At 38.0% G+C, this 20,673-nt stretch overlaps 1 protein-coding gene across 8 annotated transcripts in view; it reads right to left on the reverse strand.

Annotated features, from left to right (window-relative positions):
- The window catches only part of Smyd3 (SET and MYND domain containing 3), a 715,019-nt gene that overhangs the window by 186,864 nt on the left and 507,482 nt on the right, over window positions 1-20,673 (reverse strand). For all 8 annotated transcript variants that reach the window (XR_010043331.1, XM_063236766.1, XM_063236765.1 and 5 more), the window contains 2 exons: window positions 5,550-5,617; window positions 3,910-4,012 (listed from right to left, as the gene is read on the reverse strand). Coding sequence is in view for 7 of the 8 variants with exons in the window: in XM_063236766.1 (XP_063092836.1) it covers window positions 3,910-4,012; window positions 5,550-5,617 (171 nt within the window). In the remaining variant the exon portion in view is untranslated. The remainder of the gene's footprint in view (window positions 1-3,909; window positions 4,013-5,549; window positions 5,618-20,673) is intronic.

Below are 20,673 nucleotides of genomic sequence, written 5' to 3' on the forward strand. Positions count from 1 at the left end.
AGATCTGAATATCTTTACCTTTTCCCATATCAGGGAAGTTCTCCTTGATTATTTCTGTGAGTAGCTTTTGCAGTTCACTTGTATGTATCCCTGCTTCTTCCTTTACATTCTTAAGTTATAGATCCTCTTATCATTTTCTAGCCTTTGTATTGTTACTGCTTGTTTCCTTGTTATTTTTAAGAAGTTTTTCCTTTCATGCTCCCACATTACAAATCTGTCCTCCAGTTCAGATAATCAATCCTTAGTTTCTTTCAAGCTGTTATGCCAGCTTTCAATAGAGTTTTTAGTTTCCTGGTAATCTCTTTGAACCTGCTTTATGTATTCTGTGTTTTCTCTATTTTCTCCATCAAACAATTCTCCCCTTCTTTTCTGTTCTTCCATTCCACCATGTGTTTCTTCTTGGGAGGTGCCTAGCATTTATTTAACTATTCTACTTATATTTTGCTTTACTTGGTTAAATACTTCACTTTTGAACTCATCTGTGAGGTCCCGGAGATAGTGCTTTATGACTATTGGTGCCGTGCCTGATATTGCATGTTTTCTGTCCTCATTCTCCTTTGCATTTACCTAATGATGGCTATTTTCAAGAAACCAACCAATAAAAAACGTTGGTGTGGCTATGTAGAAAAAGGAAACCTTATACACTAATGGTGCGAGTGTAGACTGATGCAACCACTATGGAAATCAGTGTGGAGATTCCTCAAAAAACTAGGACTAAAGGTCTCATATGACTGAGCTAATCACCTTCTGAACATCTCAAAAGAATTAAAAGTATCATACCACAATGATACATGAGCACCCATGTTTTCAGCAACACAGTTTGTAATAGTTAAATCTTAGAAACAACCCAAATGCCAATCAATCTATGAATGAATAAAAAAGATGCATTTTTACACAATGAAGTACTACTTAGCCTTAAAGAAGGATAAATTTGAGATATTTCTAAGTAAATGGTTGTACCTTGAGACCATACTCTTACGTGAAATAAATTTGACATACATGTATGTAAATGTTGCATTGTCTTTCTGGTGTGAGAAACTGAAAGTGTAAATAATAACCAAAATGTATAAGAGATATTGTGAAATAGGAAAAAACTCTTGGAAAAGAGAAATAGGGAGGGGAAAGGAGAAAAGGAGGAAAGGGATGAGAAAAAATGAGAAAAAAACGCTAAAATGGAGACAAAGCTTTATCAATATGGAGGAGAAAACGGCTTGAAGGGAGGGAAAAGTGATTGGAAAAAAGAGGAATCAAAATACTGTACAGGTACAAATTCTCTATGATAAATATGATCTTTATGTATATCTAAACTGTACCAATAAACTTAATACATAGCCTTATGTACAGGATATATTTTAGTTGTTAGCAGCAATAGGCTTTAACTGAGCAGAGACTGTAGACACAATTCTTTCTCAATGGTCAACAGTTGCATACAATGAAGAAGTGTTCCATGCAGAACACCAATAGTTCCCCACTGAGAAACACTACTATTCTTAAAAGTGTGTTCAATTAATAGTCAGTTCAGCAAAGAGGGATCGATGTCTCTTGTGTCCAAGGCACAATACTAGGAGGTTCCAATATAAGTGAGACCCAGATGTCTGCCCTCATATAGATGACAGCTGCATGAGCCAGTGTAAGGACCACATATATGCTAATAACCACCAGAAGGGAGATCTCAGTGGGAAAAGATCCCCCCTTAATGTGAAAAACCACAGAAAGCTTTATAGAAGAAACAGTGTTTGAAAGGACCTCAAAGGGAAAATGATACTAAGGTAGGTAGAAGTGGGCAAAGAGGACAAGTAAGCAGAGGAAATGTCATCACCAAGGAGCACACTACAGGGTAGCTAGGTTTCTGCTTTTACATGCTGATAAAGAAGGACTTTCAGGGAAAATCCTTTTTGTTGTAAAGATGCTTTGTTAAAAACCATTGAGAAAGATGTCTGAGTCTGTATACTCGATGCTGAGCAGAAATGTTCTGTTTTACACAAGAAGGATTTGCTTATTGCTCCAGACATAGAAAGAGGATGTTAAAAAAATAAAAGGTAAATAAATACTGAAAGATGGGGTGTTTTTTCCAGCTCCATGAAAACCAATCAAGAACAGTAAGTGGTGACCAAGTCTTAAAAACAAGATATGAGAGAACATGATTGTTGTTTCTGAAACTTCCAACAGCTTTTCTGTTTGCTTGTCAAGTTTCTTTCTTTTCCTTTTGCAGTGGTAGGGATGGAAACCAAGGTTTTTTGCATGCTAGATGAATGCTCTATCAAGGAGCCACATCCTCAGCCCTTGTTTTGTTTAGTAAATTTACTAAAACATGATCGTTGTAGTCGTCGTCCTCCTTGCTGTCGTCATCGTCGTCATCATCATCATCATTGACAACAATAGCCACTCTTTGACCCCTAAACTAACATTGCTGAAAACAGTAGTTCCCTTTTTAACTTGCTTTGCAGTCATATATGGCTCCAGAAAAACAAAATCTAAATTCTTAATATTACTGATAGATATGTATACTTAGTATGCCAGTTCTACAAATGGGAAATTCAACAAAAGTTGTAGTGTAAGTAGTGGCTTATTCAGTTGGTAATCACTCTAGGGATGAATCCTGTCAAAGCCAAATCTCCATTTTCATAAAATATGATACCTGAGTTTAGATTTTATTAGCCAAGTGTTAGATAAATGCAATAAAAGCTTATGATCCTCTGTTTTCTTTGCAATAAATATCCACTTTAGCAAATTGGATGGTAGAACAAAATTGGGTTCTAAAAGCATACATTATCTGTAACCCAGAACTTAACACAAACGGAGACCTGAGTTCACAGTTCTCAGTGGCCCAGACATGGCTGCCTTATGAGACTCAAGCTTCCCTGAAGATTCCTCACCAAAACATGAGACCTTGGCTATTTGCAAACTGAGAGTCAAGGCCAATTTATTGCTGGAGGTCACGCTCCCAGGCCTCTATTCCCTTTCTACACATGTGCTTAAGTGATCACCCAGAGATGGTGGATGGATTTGTAAAGGTCCAATGACAGCCCAAAAGAATAAAACCTGTTGGCTTTTTATACACAGATCTAAAAAATTCAAAATCCAATTAGTGGCCTTTGGAGTAAGTAAGCTTTTAGAAATCTATTCACAAGTGGGCTGCCCTTTCTGTCATGGAAGAATGACCATTTTCAGGGATGTGACAAGCCACTGAGCAGTGGCCACTGCAATTTAACAACTGTTGGCATATATATAATAAAACACAACCTTCTGTTACACACATAAACACCTCTCATATAAATAGCAATCATGCCCTAGAACTATCACCATCCAGAAATATGGTGACAAAATAAAAAGTTAACACATCCATATACTGGGATGTGACTGACTGCTGAACAGAGGGAACGCTATCATGTTATTTTCTCACTGGCAGAAAGAAGGATAATGAAAACCAGCCCCCTAAGTACAACTGGTTGTAGGAATGGTCACACTGAGTCTCTGGTGAGGAGGCTAGAGAGGGGCAAACACAAGTGTTACAGTTCATACACTGTGTCAATATAAGAAGTTTAGAAGTTTAACTAAGAGATTCAGCAGGGAGCCAGGGTCCTCAATTTGTAAACATCCCCATCTTGTGCAAGAAGAAGCACAGAGATCTTGCGAGTGCTACACCTGCCCTCAAGGAGGGGTGGCCTGTGTACAATATAAAGAAGAAGCTTATTCTCCCCTCTTTTGGGGAGAACAAGCTCTTGTTGCTTTGCCGTCTTCTGCTGCCTTGAAGTGTTGCCTCTGTGCCATGCCACCCTTCCTTGGAATCAGACAATTATGGACTGAAACCTCCACAAACTGTGAGCTAAATACATCTTTCCTTCCTTAATTCTGGGTTGGATATTTTGTCCTAGCAATGAAAGAAGTAACCAAGACAAGTTTCCTTACCTCCTCTCCCACCTCGATGTCTCGAACAGCGCGCAGCAGGAGGTGGGGCCCGTTGAACACAATGGAGCAGTTGGGATCACAGCTGTGGTTGAGCAAGGACATACTGAAAAAAGAGAAGAAGACCATGACGGCCCAGCAGATGGAGTCAAACAGCTATATTTGGTGAATGCAATGGGAAAGGAACATGCTTTGGGTTGGGGGATGTACGGTGGGAAGAAATAGATGAGGTTGAGAAGGTCCACAGCCTGAGTACTCTGGGAACATTCACATAAATGTCACTATCCCACTTCATATGAAATAAGATGGAGGCTAATTAGGGACATCTGCTCATAGAAATATTTTTTGAGTCTTTTATTTGGATGGGAATCCCGGTATCTCAGATACCATTCAGAGAGGTAATCCAACATGAAAATGGGGAGAATAAGTGACCTGCAAAGAAGTCATTTTTGAGATAACAGGATCAGCAGCAATCATTGCAGCCAAGATGCCACTGAGCTTTCCCACAAAGGATCTCATCTGGTGCCTCTGCTGCACCATAAAAAGGAGGACTTCCTCTTGCATGGAACACTGGGAGGTCTTCTCAACTAGACGCTCATGCAATCTGGGCCATAGCCTCATCATTTTATTACCCTGGAAGTGTAGTCTTTAACATCTGGGAAATGAAATGTACTTAAGCTGCCACCATAAATTGATAATAATTAGAAACAGCATTTACTATATAGAAAGCACTTTCTTAAGGTTTGAGCATGGTTGTCTAAGGCAGTCATCACCATGGCTTTACAGTGCTCAATTCAGCAGCACACATACAAGGACTTCATAAAGATCATTTACAGATGGAGAGAAGGATGCACAGAGGTTCAATGATTTATCCAAGAACACACACTACTATATGGTGACTGAATTTGAACCAGGTGGCCTGAACTGGGAGCCCATGCTCTGAACCATTCTGTATCACTGTATTTTTCTCAAAAATACCAATACCAAGAGACCCGACTTGCAGCTAATGGCACTTGTGGGAAAGAAGAAAAGAAGCCAAATTTCCAGATTCACTGTTAATTATAAAAAAGAATATATTTATGCTTGAACCCAAATGACATAAAGAAGTGAAAGTATGAATGAATGACTCTAGCACTTGTGGAAGGGAAAAAGTCATCACAGTGACAGCTGTGGAAGCAGAGTAGGTAGCCAATCTTGAGAGCTGTCTGACCTCCTAGAGCTATGGGGCTCAGAGTGAGCTAATACAAATGACAAAATTGACCCACTGCTAGGAGACAGTAAGTCTGACGAAATTCACATGTGTTTCAGCATGGAGGGAGGGCAGTAAGATCAGGGATGGTATATGGGATACCCAAATCTCAGCCTGACAGTTAATAGGTACCCACAATCCTCAGCTTCCTACTCTAAAACCCCTAAGAACACAGATTTAGCTCTGAGGTCTGCCTTTTCACTAACAGCACAGCACATAAAGTGCAGTTATAAAACTTAACATTTCTACATCATCCTTGTAATTGATCACTAAGTCTCCAGCCTGGCTCTTGAGCCAGTTGGTGTGATAGTCATTTTAACTACCCCCAAAAGGCTGGGAGCTGGGTGGGAATTAAGATCATGCCTTCTAGGCACTGAAATATTGTCTGCCATACCTGGGGTATAGGCCAACACCAACTTCCTGCATCTCTGCATTACAGATGGTGAAAGAGTTGCAGATCACCTGTAAAAACAAGGGAGAGACCATTGGTATTACTAGAGCCACTTAAATTCCATATACAACAGAGTAAGAACTTTGAAAATACAATGGAATGGCCTTTCTGTACTCAGATGGTAACAGTGAAGCTAATTATGGATGCTCTGTGATCTGCAAAGACATTCTCTGGGGCACTCCCTGCTTCAGGACACCAGGTGTTTCAGTACAGAAATGCTAACATTCTGAGGTTTAAAATAGCACAGCAGCTACTGGCTACAACCTAATCATGCCCATTCTCAAAGTTACAGTTAGGTGAAATGTTCAACATTCAGAATACAAATGAGTTACTCGTTGAAAACTCGACTCCTACATATCAATATTTTTCACTCAAACTGCCAGTTTTCAAATGCCATTGTAATTTGATGGGTATCTATCTGAGTGAGTTCACAATCCAAGCTGATCACAGACCACAATGAACACAGGCAGTGATGTGGTCAGACTGGCATTCATTAGATACATGGAACTCCTCATTGGGAATGTGGCACATTCCTGTATCCTTTGGGGTATATGGCAAATAAGAGAACCACTCCACTCAAGGAATTTCAAAACATCTCTATAGTAAAATGAATGTATGAGAGGCCACACACCACCATGGAAAGAGCACTGGACTTGGAATGAGAAAATATAGGTCCTGCCAGGGGAAGGTGATGGTGGCTAGGACAATCTTGCTGGCGTCACAAGTGGGAAGAAGTTGGTAACACTACCAACAGGACTTATGGAGAATAAAATGAGTTAAGATAAGATAATACTTGACTTTTGTAGATTATTTTTGCCATTTCTTAAGGTGAGGAGGAATTTAAAGGAACAGATTTGGCTCACGAGAGATGGCAGGGAGTCCATTGGTTCTCTTTCAGTTATGTTACATTTGAAATAGATTATCTGACATCCAAGTCAAGACTGAGAATGAGCAAATGGAATCCAGGGGAGTAGTCAGAGCTGGAGTCATAAATATAGGACAAAAAGTAACAAAGCCCATCAAAAAGAAGGTAGAAGGGGCCACTAAAGACTTGAGATAAACCAATGACTACAAATGGAAGCCAACTTGTTAGAAAATTTTCTGTTCGGGAAAAAGCAGTGACAAGAGATTTCTCTAAATCAGGTTTACATGAAAGAACACAAAGTATGAAAAAGTGTTCAGCCCTTTGAGAGTCTTTCACTGCTCCAAATAGCTCTTACATGAAATCCAGGGCAACTTATCATGATTTGGCGTTTTTCCTCTAAAAGTCTGATAGGACTGCAATCTGAATCAGGAAATAAATTGGTATACATACACATATTTTAAACAAATACAGCTAAATTGCTTTATGGGCATCTGTTTTACATTAAACCATAACAGTGTGTGCCTCTATAGACTTGTGTACATAGTGGGTGATAAAAGTACAAGAAAAAATATTCGGTGGGTTTTCTTAAATTGTATTTTTAAATGGGTATGAATATGGAAGGGGGATGTGGACTTTAACACATATTTTAAAACATAATCAGAATTTCAACTGAAGAACCCACTAGTGCAAAACCATACTGACTGTTTAATTTGCTAATTCTGAATCAAAGCAAAATTAATTTTTCATCAACCACGAAGCACATAGAATGCTTTTTTGAAATCATTCAGATGAAATTTTTAATCAAGGAAGAAGTACAAGAGGAAATGTCAACATGGTGGTCTCTTATTCTGGGAAATTTTCTTCATCCATGGACTTGAATGGCTTTTACTCATCCTTTCAGCAGTGTTTATCAAACCAGATTATTATTTACTTACTTGCCACTATATGCAACTAGGTTATAAGATACTTAAAGAGCAGAGATAATACCTCACTTTTTATTATATTCTGCTACATATCACAATGCTTGCTACACAGAAGACACTAATCAATGTTTTTCAAATAGATGGACGACTGCTTGGGGATGGTCCTAATGTATCCACAGAGAATCATTATCCAGAATAGGTTGAAGGAAGATTCGAGAAACTAATCTGGCTGTGGATGTGGAGGAGAGATGGATGGAGTTCTGGGCCATTAAAGGAAAAGGTTAAAGTTCATTTTCCATCCTTCTTGTCCTTAGGTATCCAACCTTCATGCCCACTGCTCATAGTGCTTTGCTCAGTTTTTCTCTCCAGTCTGGAGCTAACCCTTTGCTTCATTCTATTTTCCACTGGTCCAAAGGATGGGATGACAATCTTATTCATCAGAAGAGCACACAACTGTTTGATACCCTGCTAATAGCAAGGACCTGGTGTACTGGCACAAAATATTTTCTAAATGAATAACAGGTCTTATGTCTCTCTTCTTTCCTTTAGCTTCTCTTGTATTTTCTCCTTTCATTCTTTACTTTCTGATATTTGTCTTATTTTCACTATTATCAATCTGTCACTCTCATCTCCAGATTTTATTCCACTCTGTAACAAAGGTAGTGTTTTTAAATTTAACAAGTTTCAAACAAGCTCCCCTCTGTACTATTCTCAGAGTTAGGAATGTGTCTTTTTGAGTCACTGAATAAAAGTATGGATTTTTCCCACTCTCACTTTTATTTTTAAAAAAGGTAGTTCTATTTACCCCTACCTTGACTAAACAGCACTTTACAGGAAATAATCTTGACATATACCACTCACAGCCATGATGGCTATGAGGCTGCTCTTGAAATTCTTCTTTTTAAATAAAAGAACAGGTAGAAGGTATGTCCAGATGTACTCAAGCAATAATTTACAAGGATCTGTTCTTTATATCAAAAAGTAAAAGAACAGGGGGATCCACAAAATAAATTTTAAATATTTTTAAAGTATTAACTTTGTATAAAGTTATTTTAGGAAATGGCACATGCTAAACAACTAATAAATGAATACTTTATAGAAAGACATATCTAGAAAAGCATACCACGGGGTTATGTCAACAAAGATAAAAGTGATTAGGGTAATGAATTTGTTTCACAAAATCAAGCGTGAGTATTCTTTAAAGATATTTCCTATGATATGAAATTAGAATGTACAAATCATTATTTTTGAATATGAAGCTATATTTTGTAAGTTTTCCTTTTAAGTAGTTTAAAAGAATGGTAACAAACAGTACAGCCTTGTTAGGTGACAAAAATCTAGATTGGCCAAGGAGCCCTATGTTTCGCAAAAACAACCAAAATGTAATATAACATAGTCTTTGAACCAAACTATTATGTCACTTGATGTAGATTCTAGGTTCAGGATCTGACATTATCTTTTGAGGTTAAAAAAATCCCTGTAAAATAAACAAATAGTAGTCAGTTTAAAACACAAAGCGAATACCTCAGAGACATAGACACTCATTTATATGCCATGTGTTCAAGTTTCACATTTTTCCTTAGATTTTCAGAACTACAAGTTTTTTATTCTGGCAGCTAATACACTGAGTTTTTTGAGATACAAGGAACATCACACTGTGCTGTCACCTTGCAATAGGCAAGGACGAACAACCCAGGAAAACTCATAATCCCACCAGAGCAAAGCATGAGAACCACTTCTCAGTTACTTTCCAACTGATTACTGACTTCCACACAGTCTACTTCAAAGAATAGTCTGAATTTCAAAATAAATAAAATTTCAAATACTTAAATGGAAATTCAGTTTTTGATGACAATAGTTTCTTCAAAGATCATCTGCATCACCTCTATAATTTCTCTATTGAACTTTACCTAAGTAAAATGGTCAGCATATAGGACTTTACACATATAGAGGTTATCCATTAATGAGACCAAAGGTAAGTTTTCCAAGAGTTTGCTGCACCTAGTTTTCTTGAGCTTCTTGAGGAATTGGCAGGTTATAAAAATCAAAAGGAAAAGTTTTCATACAAAATAACTGCCCCTCACTCCAGCTCCTAGAACTAATAATTTGCTAATGTTAAAAGCATAGTAGTAAGTATTTTAGCCAGGGTGTTATTTTTCTCCTCCCATGAAATATGACATTTTAATAAATAAGAACTGTTTCCAGAATCTTAAATTTCAAGAAATGGTGTTACGTTTTATATCTAGCTGTCCCTGAAGGCCTCAGTGATCACAGGCACCCTTTTGGAAGGTGAGTGGGTTATGGGGGTGGGATGGCTTGTTGTTAAGAGTGGGGATGGATGGAAGAGGATGTCACTGCGGGTGTGACCCAAAATGTTGCATTTCCTTTTCTGGCTCTGACCTTGACACTCTTGCTTCCTGTCTGTCATACTATGACCAATTCTTTTCCATCATGCGCCAACGCCATGGCATCCTGTCTTAGAGTCAGCTGACTACAGGCTGTATGTGAGGCAAAATAAACCCTTCTTCCTTTAAGTTGCTGGTGTTGGCTATTGTGTCTTAGTGATGAAAAAGTGACTAAGATAGACTAAAAAATCTCAGATCCTTCCCATCTGTGAGCAATATGTATCCACCTATCAGAGCTTAATTCAGGCCTCTCCTATGTCCCAGTCTCATATTTGGTCATCCAATTACAATCTTTCTTTCTTTCTTTCTTTTTTTTTTTTTTTTTTTTGGTACGGGGAAATGAACTCAGGACCTTGCCTTTGTTAGGCAGGTGCTGCGCCACTGAGCTACATTCCTGGCTACAAGCTTTTGCTATCCCTGAGGATGAGAGATTTGTATGATGGCAGAGGAACAGATTGGGGACAAAGGTCACTTTAGGGGAAAGGGGGCAGCATTCTTCAAATAAAAATTCACAAACACCAGGGGTTTAGCTCAGCAGTGTAAGTGCCTGCTTGGCAAATGCAAGGTCATGAGTTGGATCAGGTACCCAAAAAAAAAAATCACAAATGCCATGATAAACAAAAATGTTTCCAAAAGGTTTATAATGGTAAGAGTAATTACAAGAACTTTGGACATTTTGAGAAATCAATAACTAAAATAATGATGATCATTTTGGTCATTAATAATGATCAAAATGTTGCTCAAGAGCCTAGGAGTTTCCTTGAGGATGCAGAGGACTCTGCTTATGACCCAGACACCGAGCTGCCTGTGGTGCTTTGATGGGACAGAGTTTCCCATTGCTTCTTAATCATACGCTATTTTATTTGCAAACATAACAGGCCACAGTTGAAAGACAAAAAGCATTAGACATAAAAACAGTCAACAATGATTTGCCAATGTCAAATCAGTTCCCAAGATCAGTTATCTAAATGGAGGAATAGAAATCATAAAATTGGCTTACTATCTTACATTTCTCCCAAGGGTAAAGTGACAAATGTTAGCACATGAAGCCCTTTTGGATACAGATTTGCTTTTTGAAACCTGCCTGCATTTTCATTTTCTGAGAGTGTAACTCACCACAGAACTTATTATACTTTAAACAACTGTCCTTTATAATAGAAAGTAAAACAGGAATAATATTCACAAATTTGTTCACTGTTCCTCCTCTAGGCTATTACCTGGCATTTCACTTCCTAAAAATCATCAGATGGAAAAAGCATTTACTGCAGATGTCTGTCAAAACAGAGAAAGCTCTGTAATACCATTTTCATTGTTTAATCTTCCTCCCACATCCCCAGGCTCAGAACTACTATGGTATTCTTAAATAATTTATTATATGGTATTAGTGTAGATTTCTAGAGCTCCGCCATGTGTCTTTTGTGTTATAAATTTAGATATGCTCCTGTCCAAAAATTTATCACAACGAGTGAAACCTTTTTCCATAGATTCTCTCTAAAATTCTTTTGTGCTGCTTCGATCTCCAAAAAATGTTTTCTTACATGATGTTCTAATTTCATTATTCTCTTTCCACATAATTGGCAAAGAAATCTACCTCCAGGCAATGCCAGTACTCTTCAGTGTAATTTGTCTTAGTTCCAGTACTAAGCTCCTAAATGAAGTATGTGGGGGAGGCGGTTATACCACCTGAAGGAGAATGAATTCAATGTAGCAGAGTGTGGCTCAGATCATCTGTGTTTTTCCATCAAACTAATGGAGAAAAGAAGACTACAGAAAAACGTTCCATGTGAAAGTTAAGACTGAATACTAACCGACTGCTTAATGTAATTCCGAAATGAAAGATAAATTCTAGTGTGTGCTAAGGTTACTCTCCCTACAGAAATTAAGGTGAGTATATTTTCTCTACAAAATTTGTGGTAGCCAAGGGTTTTTCATACTGATCATGTCTGACATCCCAGTAGTGAAATCCAGCAGCGTATAGTTCACATAATGGTGTGTGAAGTGGGCATGACCGATGTACAAGCTGCACAATCTACAGAGAAGTATTTTTGGGACCAGCACCCAGGGTTGTTTCTGCAGGTAGTGGCTGTAAGTGTGTGGGTGGCTGGTTGGGGTCTCAGAGGGTCAGTCCTGCCATGACTGCCCATGCACACCTCGTATCCGGACACCACCCTATTGGGTAGGAGCCAAAGGGCAGAAGCAGGGAAAGAAAGATGGGTCAGAGACAGTCACAGCTTCAGTTCGGTGGTACAGAGGCTGCAAGAAATAAGATTGTGAGGTCAGAGAGTCCTTCTGTGATCTTTCAGGATGAGCCTCTCTAGCTTTAGAAATACAGAAGAAAAATAAAACATGGTTCATTCTCTCTCTTACAGTAAGCCAAGTACACAAAACAGACTTGAGGGAGAGATGAATTTCCAAAGTAAGGATGCAATTTTTCCACTTGTCTTCTCTTTGGCACCATTTTAAACTGACCACCATAATGAATGCATTCTCCTGAATGATTTCGGAGTCAGAGACATGGTGCAATACCGCACACTGCCCTGCAACTCTTCTGTGGCTTCCTGCAGAGATCTGAAAGGGGGATCATCTTTCCCCATTGAGTCCAGCAGAGTGTGAAGAGGAGATAATTTGGAAAAGCTGATTAAATGTTATCTTTTCTTTTTAATGAATACTTTTGACATTCTTAGCTTGGTGTTGGGGTTCTCCTGAGAAGAAACACATGGCAAAGAGGCATGGGTTTAAAGGACACACAAACCCTGGCTTACAGGAGAGGCCAACAGTAAACTTTCCCCTTCCTTTCCCAGTCTCCTCTCTGGAGCTGGCCCTCTGGTTTTGGTTATAAACATTCTACTCTTCAGACCTTTGTATCATGACAGGGCTGGCAGGTCCCTCTACCTAGAACAGCCTCCTCTTTTCTCCATCCACTGAACTACCAATGATCCTCAGAGGCCCAACTCCTACTTGGGGGGAGCCTTCAGGCCCACCCAGCTGAAGAAGGAGACTTTCTGGCTTGCACACTCAAGTTCTTGATCACATATTCTGCACAAGATGGTACAGTTATGTCTCCTCATTGAAGTCTATTATTTTCTTATGGGGGGTGAAGGAATGCTGGCCTGGTTGAACAAATCACTTATGCTCAAGAAGCTTGCTGAATGAATAAATACTTACTAAGCATAATTATTCTCAATCACTTCTTTTTAGCTTTTGTGACTTTTACACACAAAAGTTAGGTCAATGACCACACACAAAAGTCAAGGTAGGAAGAAAAAAAAAAAGGATTCTCTCTCTCTCCCTCTCTGTTCTTTCCTATAGCAATCACTCATTTAGTAGCACACTCTGGAGCTACAGAAAATATAATAAGAACTGTATATTAAATGACTGTGAAACTAGTAGGGGAGACAGATGTGACAGTCAAAAACTTACATCTGAACTACACTGGTACCTAGATGACAGGTCATTAATTTGGCTGGGGCCAATCAGAGAAAGCTCCCCAAGGAAGGAATGCCAAAGGAGATACCTGGAACCCCAACTATAACTCCAATTTATATCTTATGCAATGCACTGAGAGTGCGTCAATTTAATCGTACATTCTAAAAGCTTCCCCTTTTCCCCTTTGATCAAATAAATCTGCCAAAGAACTATTATCTAGACAGACTTCTTTAACGTTAAGAAGTTGAAGTTGGTTGCATCTGATAATAATAGACAGGACAGTGTGAAGTAAAAAGGAACAGGGACATACAGTTTTGTCACGGCAAGTACAACAAAGCATTCCTCAGGAATGCTCACTCCTTGGTGTGAAAAGCCTTACTTTTCTATTTCTCCAAGTGCCCCTCTCCTTCCCCTACATGTTCAAACAACTAGTATGGTATCTTCGTGAGAGGAAGGGCAAGAACTCCACAGACCTATCTAAGACTACATACTCACATGGTCTCACACACCAGCAAAGTCTAGTCCGTCAAAACAACGGCTCCACAGAAAACTTGACTCTGAAGGAATTACACAGGACAGACCGAGGGAAGGTGAGGCCTGGAACAGAGAGTTGTAATCCTGGGCCAGCAGAAATGGAGACTTGTTTACTCACTTATTATGAGGCCATTTATGACGGGTGTACTGGTACAGGTAGGGCTAGGTACTAGGAAGGAAAAAGGAAGAAGCTGCCACTTGCACTAGATTACCCTATTTCACTCGCCAAAAAATTCCAATGAAAATGTAAAAATGACAGATTTGTTTCTCATTTTGACAAATTTTACCTTTCCTCAGTCAAAGACGGTTTTCCTGACTATTGGCCATATGTCTTCGTAAGCTACTGTCAAAAGACAAGCTGCAATAATGCACGTCAGCATTCGAATCTGTCACATCAATTTAAAAACACACGAGTCCAGTGTCCTTCCGCGGCTGTGGTAGTGCAGTGGTAGACACACACACGTTCTGATCACGCACAGGAAGGATTGCTGGGGATTACAGGAGACCAGCGGAGAGACATAAAGTAAAATGGATGGCTTCTGAATTTTCTATTCTTCTACTGTCTAACTGCAGCCAGCCACCATTCCCAAATTAGAGTCACAAAGAGAGGAATATTCTCTCCCAGAACAGACAGGAAGATAAATCAGCTACTGAAGAGCAAGGGGCTAAAAGAAGAAGGAGAAAATGAAGGCTTGACACTTTGTCTAGGGACTGTCACTGTATTTGTAGCTTTTCATATGCAGAACATCAGAGACAGAATAGAAAAGAACCCTTCATCCCAGCCTGGCCTTCTTCCCATTGTCGCCAGAATAAACCCAACTGCTTTCTCTCATTTCATGAATGCCTTCTGCCTTCCCACCTCATCATATTTAAAATTGTCATGAGTTAGTTGTTTTATATAGCATGAAATGTGCTCAAATGTATACATTCCTGTATTTTTAAAACCACTGGCCAATTATTTTTTATTAGGAAGAGCCCACAAATAAAGTACCAGAATTGACCAGAAAGCTGTAAGCCAGAGGTATTGCAAAGACTGAATGAAAAAAACACATGTATATTGGAATATTTCCTGGCACACAGGACACATAATAAATGCTAGCAAGATCATTATTATTACAATAGATCATTAATTATAAGACACAAATCATAAGGTACACCATTATGTTAAGCATGTTATAAAAGCTATCAGTTGTAAAAAGGACTCCAATGTTAAGATCCTGGAATGAAAGAAATATAGTCCTATCACACATAACTCTAGGTCCTTGAAAAACATGAGTCACAAGTGGTACCTGAGGACAGGGCACTTCTGTCACTGGGGCCACATTAGGCCCAGAGTTTCTGACCAACCCTGTGTCTCTTAGAGCTTCCCACACTAAACAGACTGGGTTGTGCAGGCGCCCTCTCTCTAACTCTTAGCACTGCTCCAAAGCCTTTGTCATCACTTTCAGCTTCACAATTCTTTGTTTTCACCATCGTCTAAGCCAGTCATCATGGAACCGACTATCACAAGTCATTCCAAACCTAAAATATAGCCTGGTGTAAAGTTCCACGGCTGGCGCCAAGTCAATAGAGTTGCCAAATGTGGCTACATTCTGCAGAAGACTTAATGTACATGTGTTCCCAGCATCTTCTTTCCATGTTGAGCTAAGCAATACAATTTCCCTTGGGATGGAGATTAAATTAGTTAATTTAGAATCCAAGTTCATGTTTCTTTTTCACCTATTACATAGTTCTCACTAAATATCCAAAGTGAAGGCTTTTATTGTGGCTAGTCTGAGCAGGGAAGGCTGGGATGGATTTCACAGTCATTCATCATTAGCCTGACAAATCAAAGAGCTAGGTATCAAACACTAGGATTTTATATGGCTATTCATTGTGGACCATGGTGCCGGTTGTCAAGATCACTGAACACACAAGGGAAGTGAAGAAGGATATATAAAGATATTTACAAGAAGTTGGGTATAGCTCAGTGGTTAAGCACTTGGCATGCATGGATGAGGCTCTCCTTGAGTTCAATTCCCAGAACCAAAGAAAGAAAGAAAGATATTTTCAAAACTGGAGAAAAACAGGGAGGGATATTGTTTGTGTATCACTCTTTTGACCTGTAAAGGCAGAGAGTGGGTAACCTAACACACCAGCCAGAGCCCTGTGGGGCCAAGAGCTCGTTGTACTCCTTGGTTACACAAAGCTGTGAACACTCAATAGTCACTCTCCTACAATGCACACTCATTATGCAGACACCTTTTAAACATATTTGTATGGCTGTACAGGATTCCTGTTACCAAAGTTTCAATATAGGCTGTGGTGTAACCCTTCAAACTCTCCACTTACCCTTTCCTTTTCCTTTATAAATGTTTGATGCACAGTATCATCTCCACCAAGAAAAGAGAGTTGAATGTCTTAATTTGTGAGGAACTGTGCCCCAGTGCACACTAAACAAGCAAACCAGTCACGCTTTCCCTTTCTTGAGCTGTACGCAGATTTCATTAGATATTTTTAATAAAAAATAATTTCAAATGATATTTTCTTTTCCTTCAGCATATATTTTGCATAGACTATCATCACATTTTCCTCTAACATCTAAATGCCAAAAAAGCACATATTCACCAAAAGAATCTGGGCTTGATAATTACAGCAAACATAACTGAATTTGCATTTGTGAGGTTTCCAACTTTGAATTCAAAGACAATGCACAGTATAGCCATCCAAATGGAAATTAATCTTCTGTTTCTGAAAAAAGTTACTAATGATGAAAAAGAAATGCTACTTTCAAAGAAAATAAAAGTGAAATTCTCCTAAATAAAGATTATTTTTGTATGTCACTGTTACCTCAATAAAGCTAGGGAAAAAAATATTATTGCAAAGCCTGTCTGAAGGGGAAAAGTAAACCAAAACTATCAATAACAGTTCCAAAACCCTGAAGTGTAAGGAACATTCAGAGATGAAGCAAAAACAAAATAGAAGGAAATACAGCACGAAAAAAGAAAAGTAAGGAAACAAATGAGTTGACAACAAAAATTTTACAATAGCCCAAAAGGAATGAGAATTACAGATTGACAATATATATGTGGGTTGTCATGAAGAAAAAGAAAAGATTGATGAGACCACAATGTTAAGTGAAATAAGTCAGACACACAAGCTTTCAACCCTTTATATTTCCTTCCTCATATTTCATTAGTTTTTCTGTTTACTTATTTTCATGATTATTGTCTCTTTCTAAACTATAAGACTGACTTCTTTCTTTCATATCTTTTGTATGTAAGGGGAACCCAAAGCATAAACAAGCAGCAAAATAAAAGATGACAGGAAGCAGGGACATAGATCTTTCACGAATGGGAAAAGGACCAAGAGATGGAGAGAGGGAGACGAAGAGGAGAGAAAGGAGACATTAAGATATGTTATGTACATGTACCAACTCCTCACAATGAATGTATGTTCTGCAAACATGTCCTACTAAAAATGAGTATTAAAAAAAAGAATAAGGGGAAAATATGCAATGATTTTACATAGCTGCCTGGTGGTAGTTCAGCCTACTGACAACCTAACTGAAACAAATAAAAAGCTGATTCTCAGAAGCAAACAAAAGAAGAGGCTGCAGGTAGGTGAATGTTAAAAGAACTGATTGATAAGCACCATATCTCCATGGTTCTAATTTAAAAAACTTGCGCAAACTGTGATTCTAGTTCTCCAAATGCTCCTGTCAGTGACCAATGAAAAGCATGCCCCCTTGCTACCAATAAGGCTAGAATTCTATACAAAGGGAATCCTAAAAGTCAGCACATACTCAGAATGTTTTATAGTATAATATACAGGTCAGGTGTTAACTAAGCTGAAGGGAGAGGCTGCAGTGGCTATATGCAGTTGCAGAGTTGTAACTCCCTTAAATGATGAGCTTGAATTCCCCAAATACCCTCCAATGCATGAGTCCACGGTGGTGTCCCAGAAAAAGCTTTTGAACTATTCAACACTTTTTCTTAGGCAGGAGATGGTGCACCTCTAAACACTATATCAAGGTGAAGACTAAATATTTTAGTTGTGGTAAGACTAGAATACAAGGCAAAAGATAATTATCAGATAGAGAATGTAGCAATTAGACATTAAGCAGGAAGCTGTAAGAATCTAAATCCTAGGAAGGCATGTAATCATGAAATCTCCCCAAACATCCCAGAAGTGACATAAATAAACATCTTTTGATAAAGTGTTATTTTCTCCAAAGAAAAATTCAAAATAGTTAAATCTCTTTGGTCATAATACAAATTATTATCAGTGTCACCAAGGGAAAGAAACAGAGCAAGATAAGATAACCTAGTTTCTTCCTTTCTTCCACAGTTTAAAATGCCACATTGGGAAACTTGATTATATACTGACATCAGGTACTGCAAAACTGTACCAAATCTTTAAATTAACAAAATGTATTTTCCCAGAACTTTATGCTTAAAAGAGGTGGCAAAAATCAATTCTCAAGAAAACCAGCTGATAAGTAGGTCTTAGTTTTAAAAGATATACAGCAGCAACAACAAAAACCCTACATATACTGTCCAGATTATGTTCTATGGTGAATCTTTTGCTTGTTCGTCAACCACATCTGACAAATGGAGCCGTAAAGTTCAACAAAAAGTTTATTTAGTCAATTGTACCTGCTAAGGTACAACAGAACTTCCAAACATTTCCAACATACAGTAATTCTTACTGAAATAAACAACATCAATAAAGATTATTAAACTTTTAAAATCTGATAATTCTCTTTAGTGTGAATAATTTTTTAAAACAGGCTATAATACTTTTAAGAAAAAAAGAAACATATAGTGTATCTGACACTGTTACGTATTAATGCATGGATTACCTGATTCATAAGTAAATGGTCAATGCCCTGAGGCATCAATACTGTAATTAGAAAATATATATTTTACTTTAATCTTTATACCATTTGGCCTAATATAAACATGTGTAGGGAATAAAACATTTCAAATCCTTCCCAGACAAATGTTTTATGGATGCTGGCTAAAATTCAGTCAGTAATGTATTTTAAGTTATTATATGGCAATTTTACAAATCAAAAATGCAGACCAAGAAGAGACAGAGATAAAAGGCAATGAGGAGTAAGCTATGGGGGAAAAAAAGGGGGAAGAAAAGGGTAAGATAAGAAAGATAAAGAAAGTGGTAGTTAATTGCAAATCCAGTGACCAATCAAACTCTTTGCTTCTGTTTCTATTACTATTACCTGTCATGATCTTTTGTTTGCAAATTTCCAAGGCAGTCTCAATGGCTCTATTTCTTTACCCCACCTCCCAATCCAGCTACCACAGACAGAACAAGAGATCTGATTGATTGTCCAAAGAGAAATATGAGATCTACCCAGTGGTTCCAAAATAAAGACAAAATGTTTTAGTATAATCTTAAAGTTCCACCAATACCTACTCCCATCCTATCTTTCTACTGTATCCACATTCACAGTGTATTTCAATTACTTTGGCTTCTTTCATCCTTAACCACATCTTGTCCTTATCCTATATTATACCTTTGTTTACAGTGTTTCCTTTTTTAATGCTTCTCTCACCATTTATCTTTCTTATAATTTTACTTATCCCTTAAATCAACCTTAGCTGTCATCTCTTTTAAGAATCTTTCTTAAACTTTGCACAGTGGCAGTACTGTAGCCACTCAGATTTATCCAAGACACGATTATTGCTAATAAGAAACTTCTTATATTCCATTAAATATATTTCTATATACCCTCATCACCCTTTATTCAAACATTTAACTGCAATATTTATTATATTCTGCTTTGAATTGAGGCGAATTATGAAAAGATCTCTACCACTGGACTCTAAGTAACTGAACTTTTCTTGAGCACTCTATGCTATTTGTTTGCTTATATATGTCCTATAGTTTTCAGTAAGGTGCAAGATCCCTGAAGTTATGATCCATATCTCTCTTTAATAATACTTTAAATAAAAATTAAATATATATTTATACTATAAATGTTTACTATAAACATATTATACATTATAACATTTTATAATATGACAAGGTTCTATTTGCCTTCTACCCATTGAATAAACACGAATTTCTGCTACTCTCGAGTATGGATACAACGGCACAGTGTTTTTTGTGCTCCATCACAGCTCATTCCCTCTCCACCTTCCAGAGATAATCACTATTCATGTTTCTTATTTCCTTGTTTGTATAAGAGTTTTATGCCATATGCATGTATCGCTAAACAACATATTGTATTCTTAGCTTTGCATGATTTTGGCTTCTTATAAGTGCCATACCGGTGTATCTAAATTATTTTATAATTTATTTGTTTTTGGTTTTTTTGGCTCAACATTATGTTCCCAAGATTTATGTAGGCTGATGCATGTAGCTGTAGCTTATTCATTTCTGCTAGCTAAGAGAACCTTGTGCAAATGTATTCTGGGAGGCAATTCACAGAAAGTAAGTTCACAGTAGTACAATTCATAAATGTTGGAGCAAGAAACCCTGCAAAAACTCAAAATATTAATTTTCAGAGATTGTATAGACATTGTATTTTCTACACTGACACCTACTGATGTTGCTGGCACATAGTATGCCCTCCACAAATACTTTTTAAAAAGATGAGTGGATTTGAGGAAAGAAGATACAGTGGGCACCTCCTACATAGAGTCCAGCAGAAACTCAGATGCTCAGCTAACTTCTGAGATATTTATCTACATTGACCAGGTTAAGCCCCAAAACTAGCAGTAGCCAGACACAAGATAATCTGAGCTGAGACAAGTGAGGGAAGAAAACAGGCTGTCACTTGTTGAGTGTCTAAGCCAATCTAGGCAGGAAGAATTTTATTGATTACTTGACTGATGGCAGTACTGGGATCGAACCCAGGAACTTTACACTGAGCTGCAGAGTCTCACTAACCTGCTAGGTTGCCAGAC

Source organism: Cavia porcellus, unplaced genomic scaffold, assembly GCF_034190915.1.
Source record: "Cavia porcellus strain 051 isolate PalLab524CR breed Dunkin Hartley unplaced genomic scaffold, mCavPor4.1 scaffold_26, whole genome shotgun sequence".
In the NCBI taxonomy this organism is placed as follows: domain Eukaryota; kingdom Metazoa; phylum Chordata; class Mammalia; order Rodentia; family Caviidae; genus Cavia; species Cavia porcellus.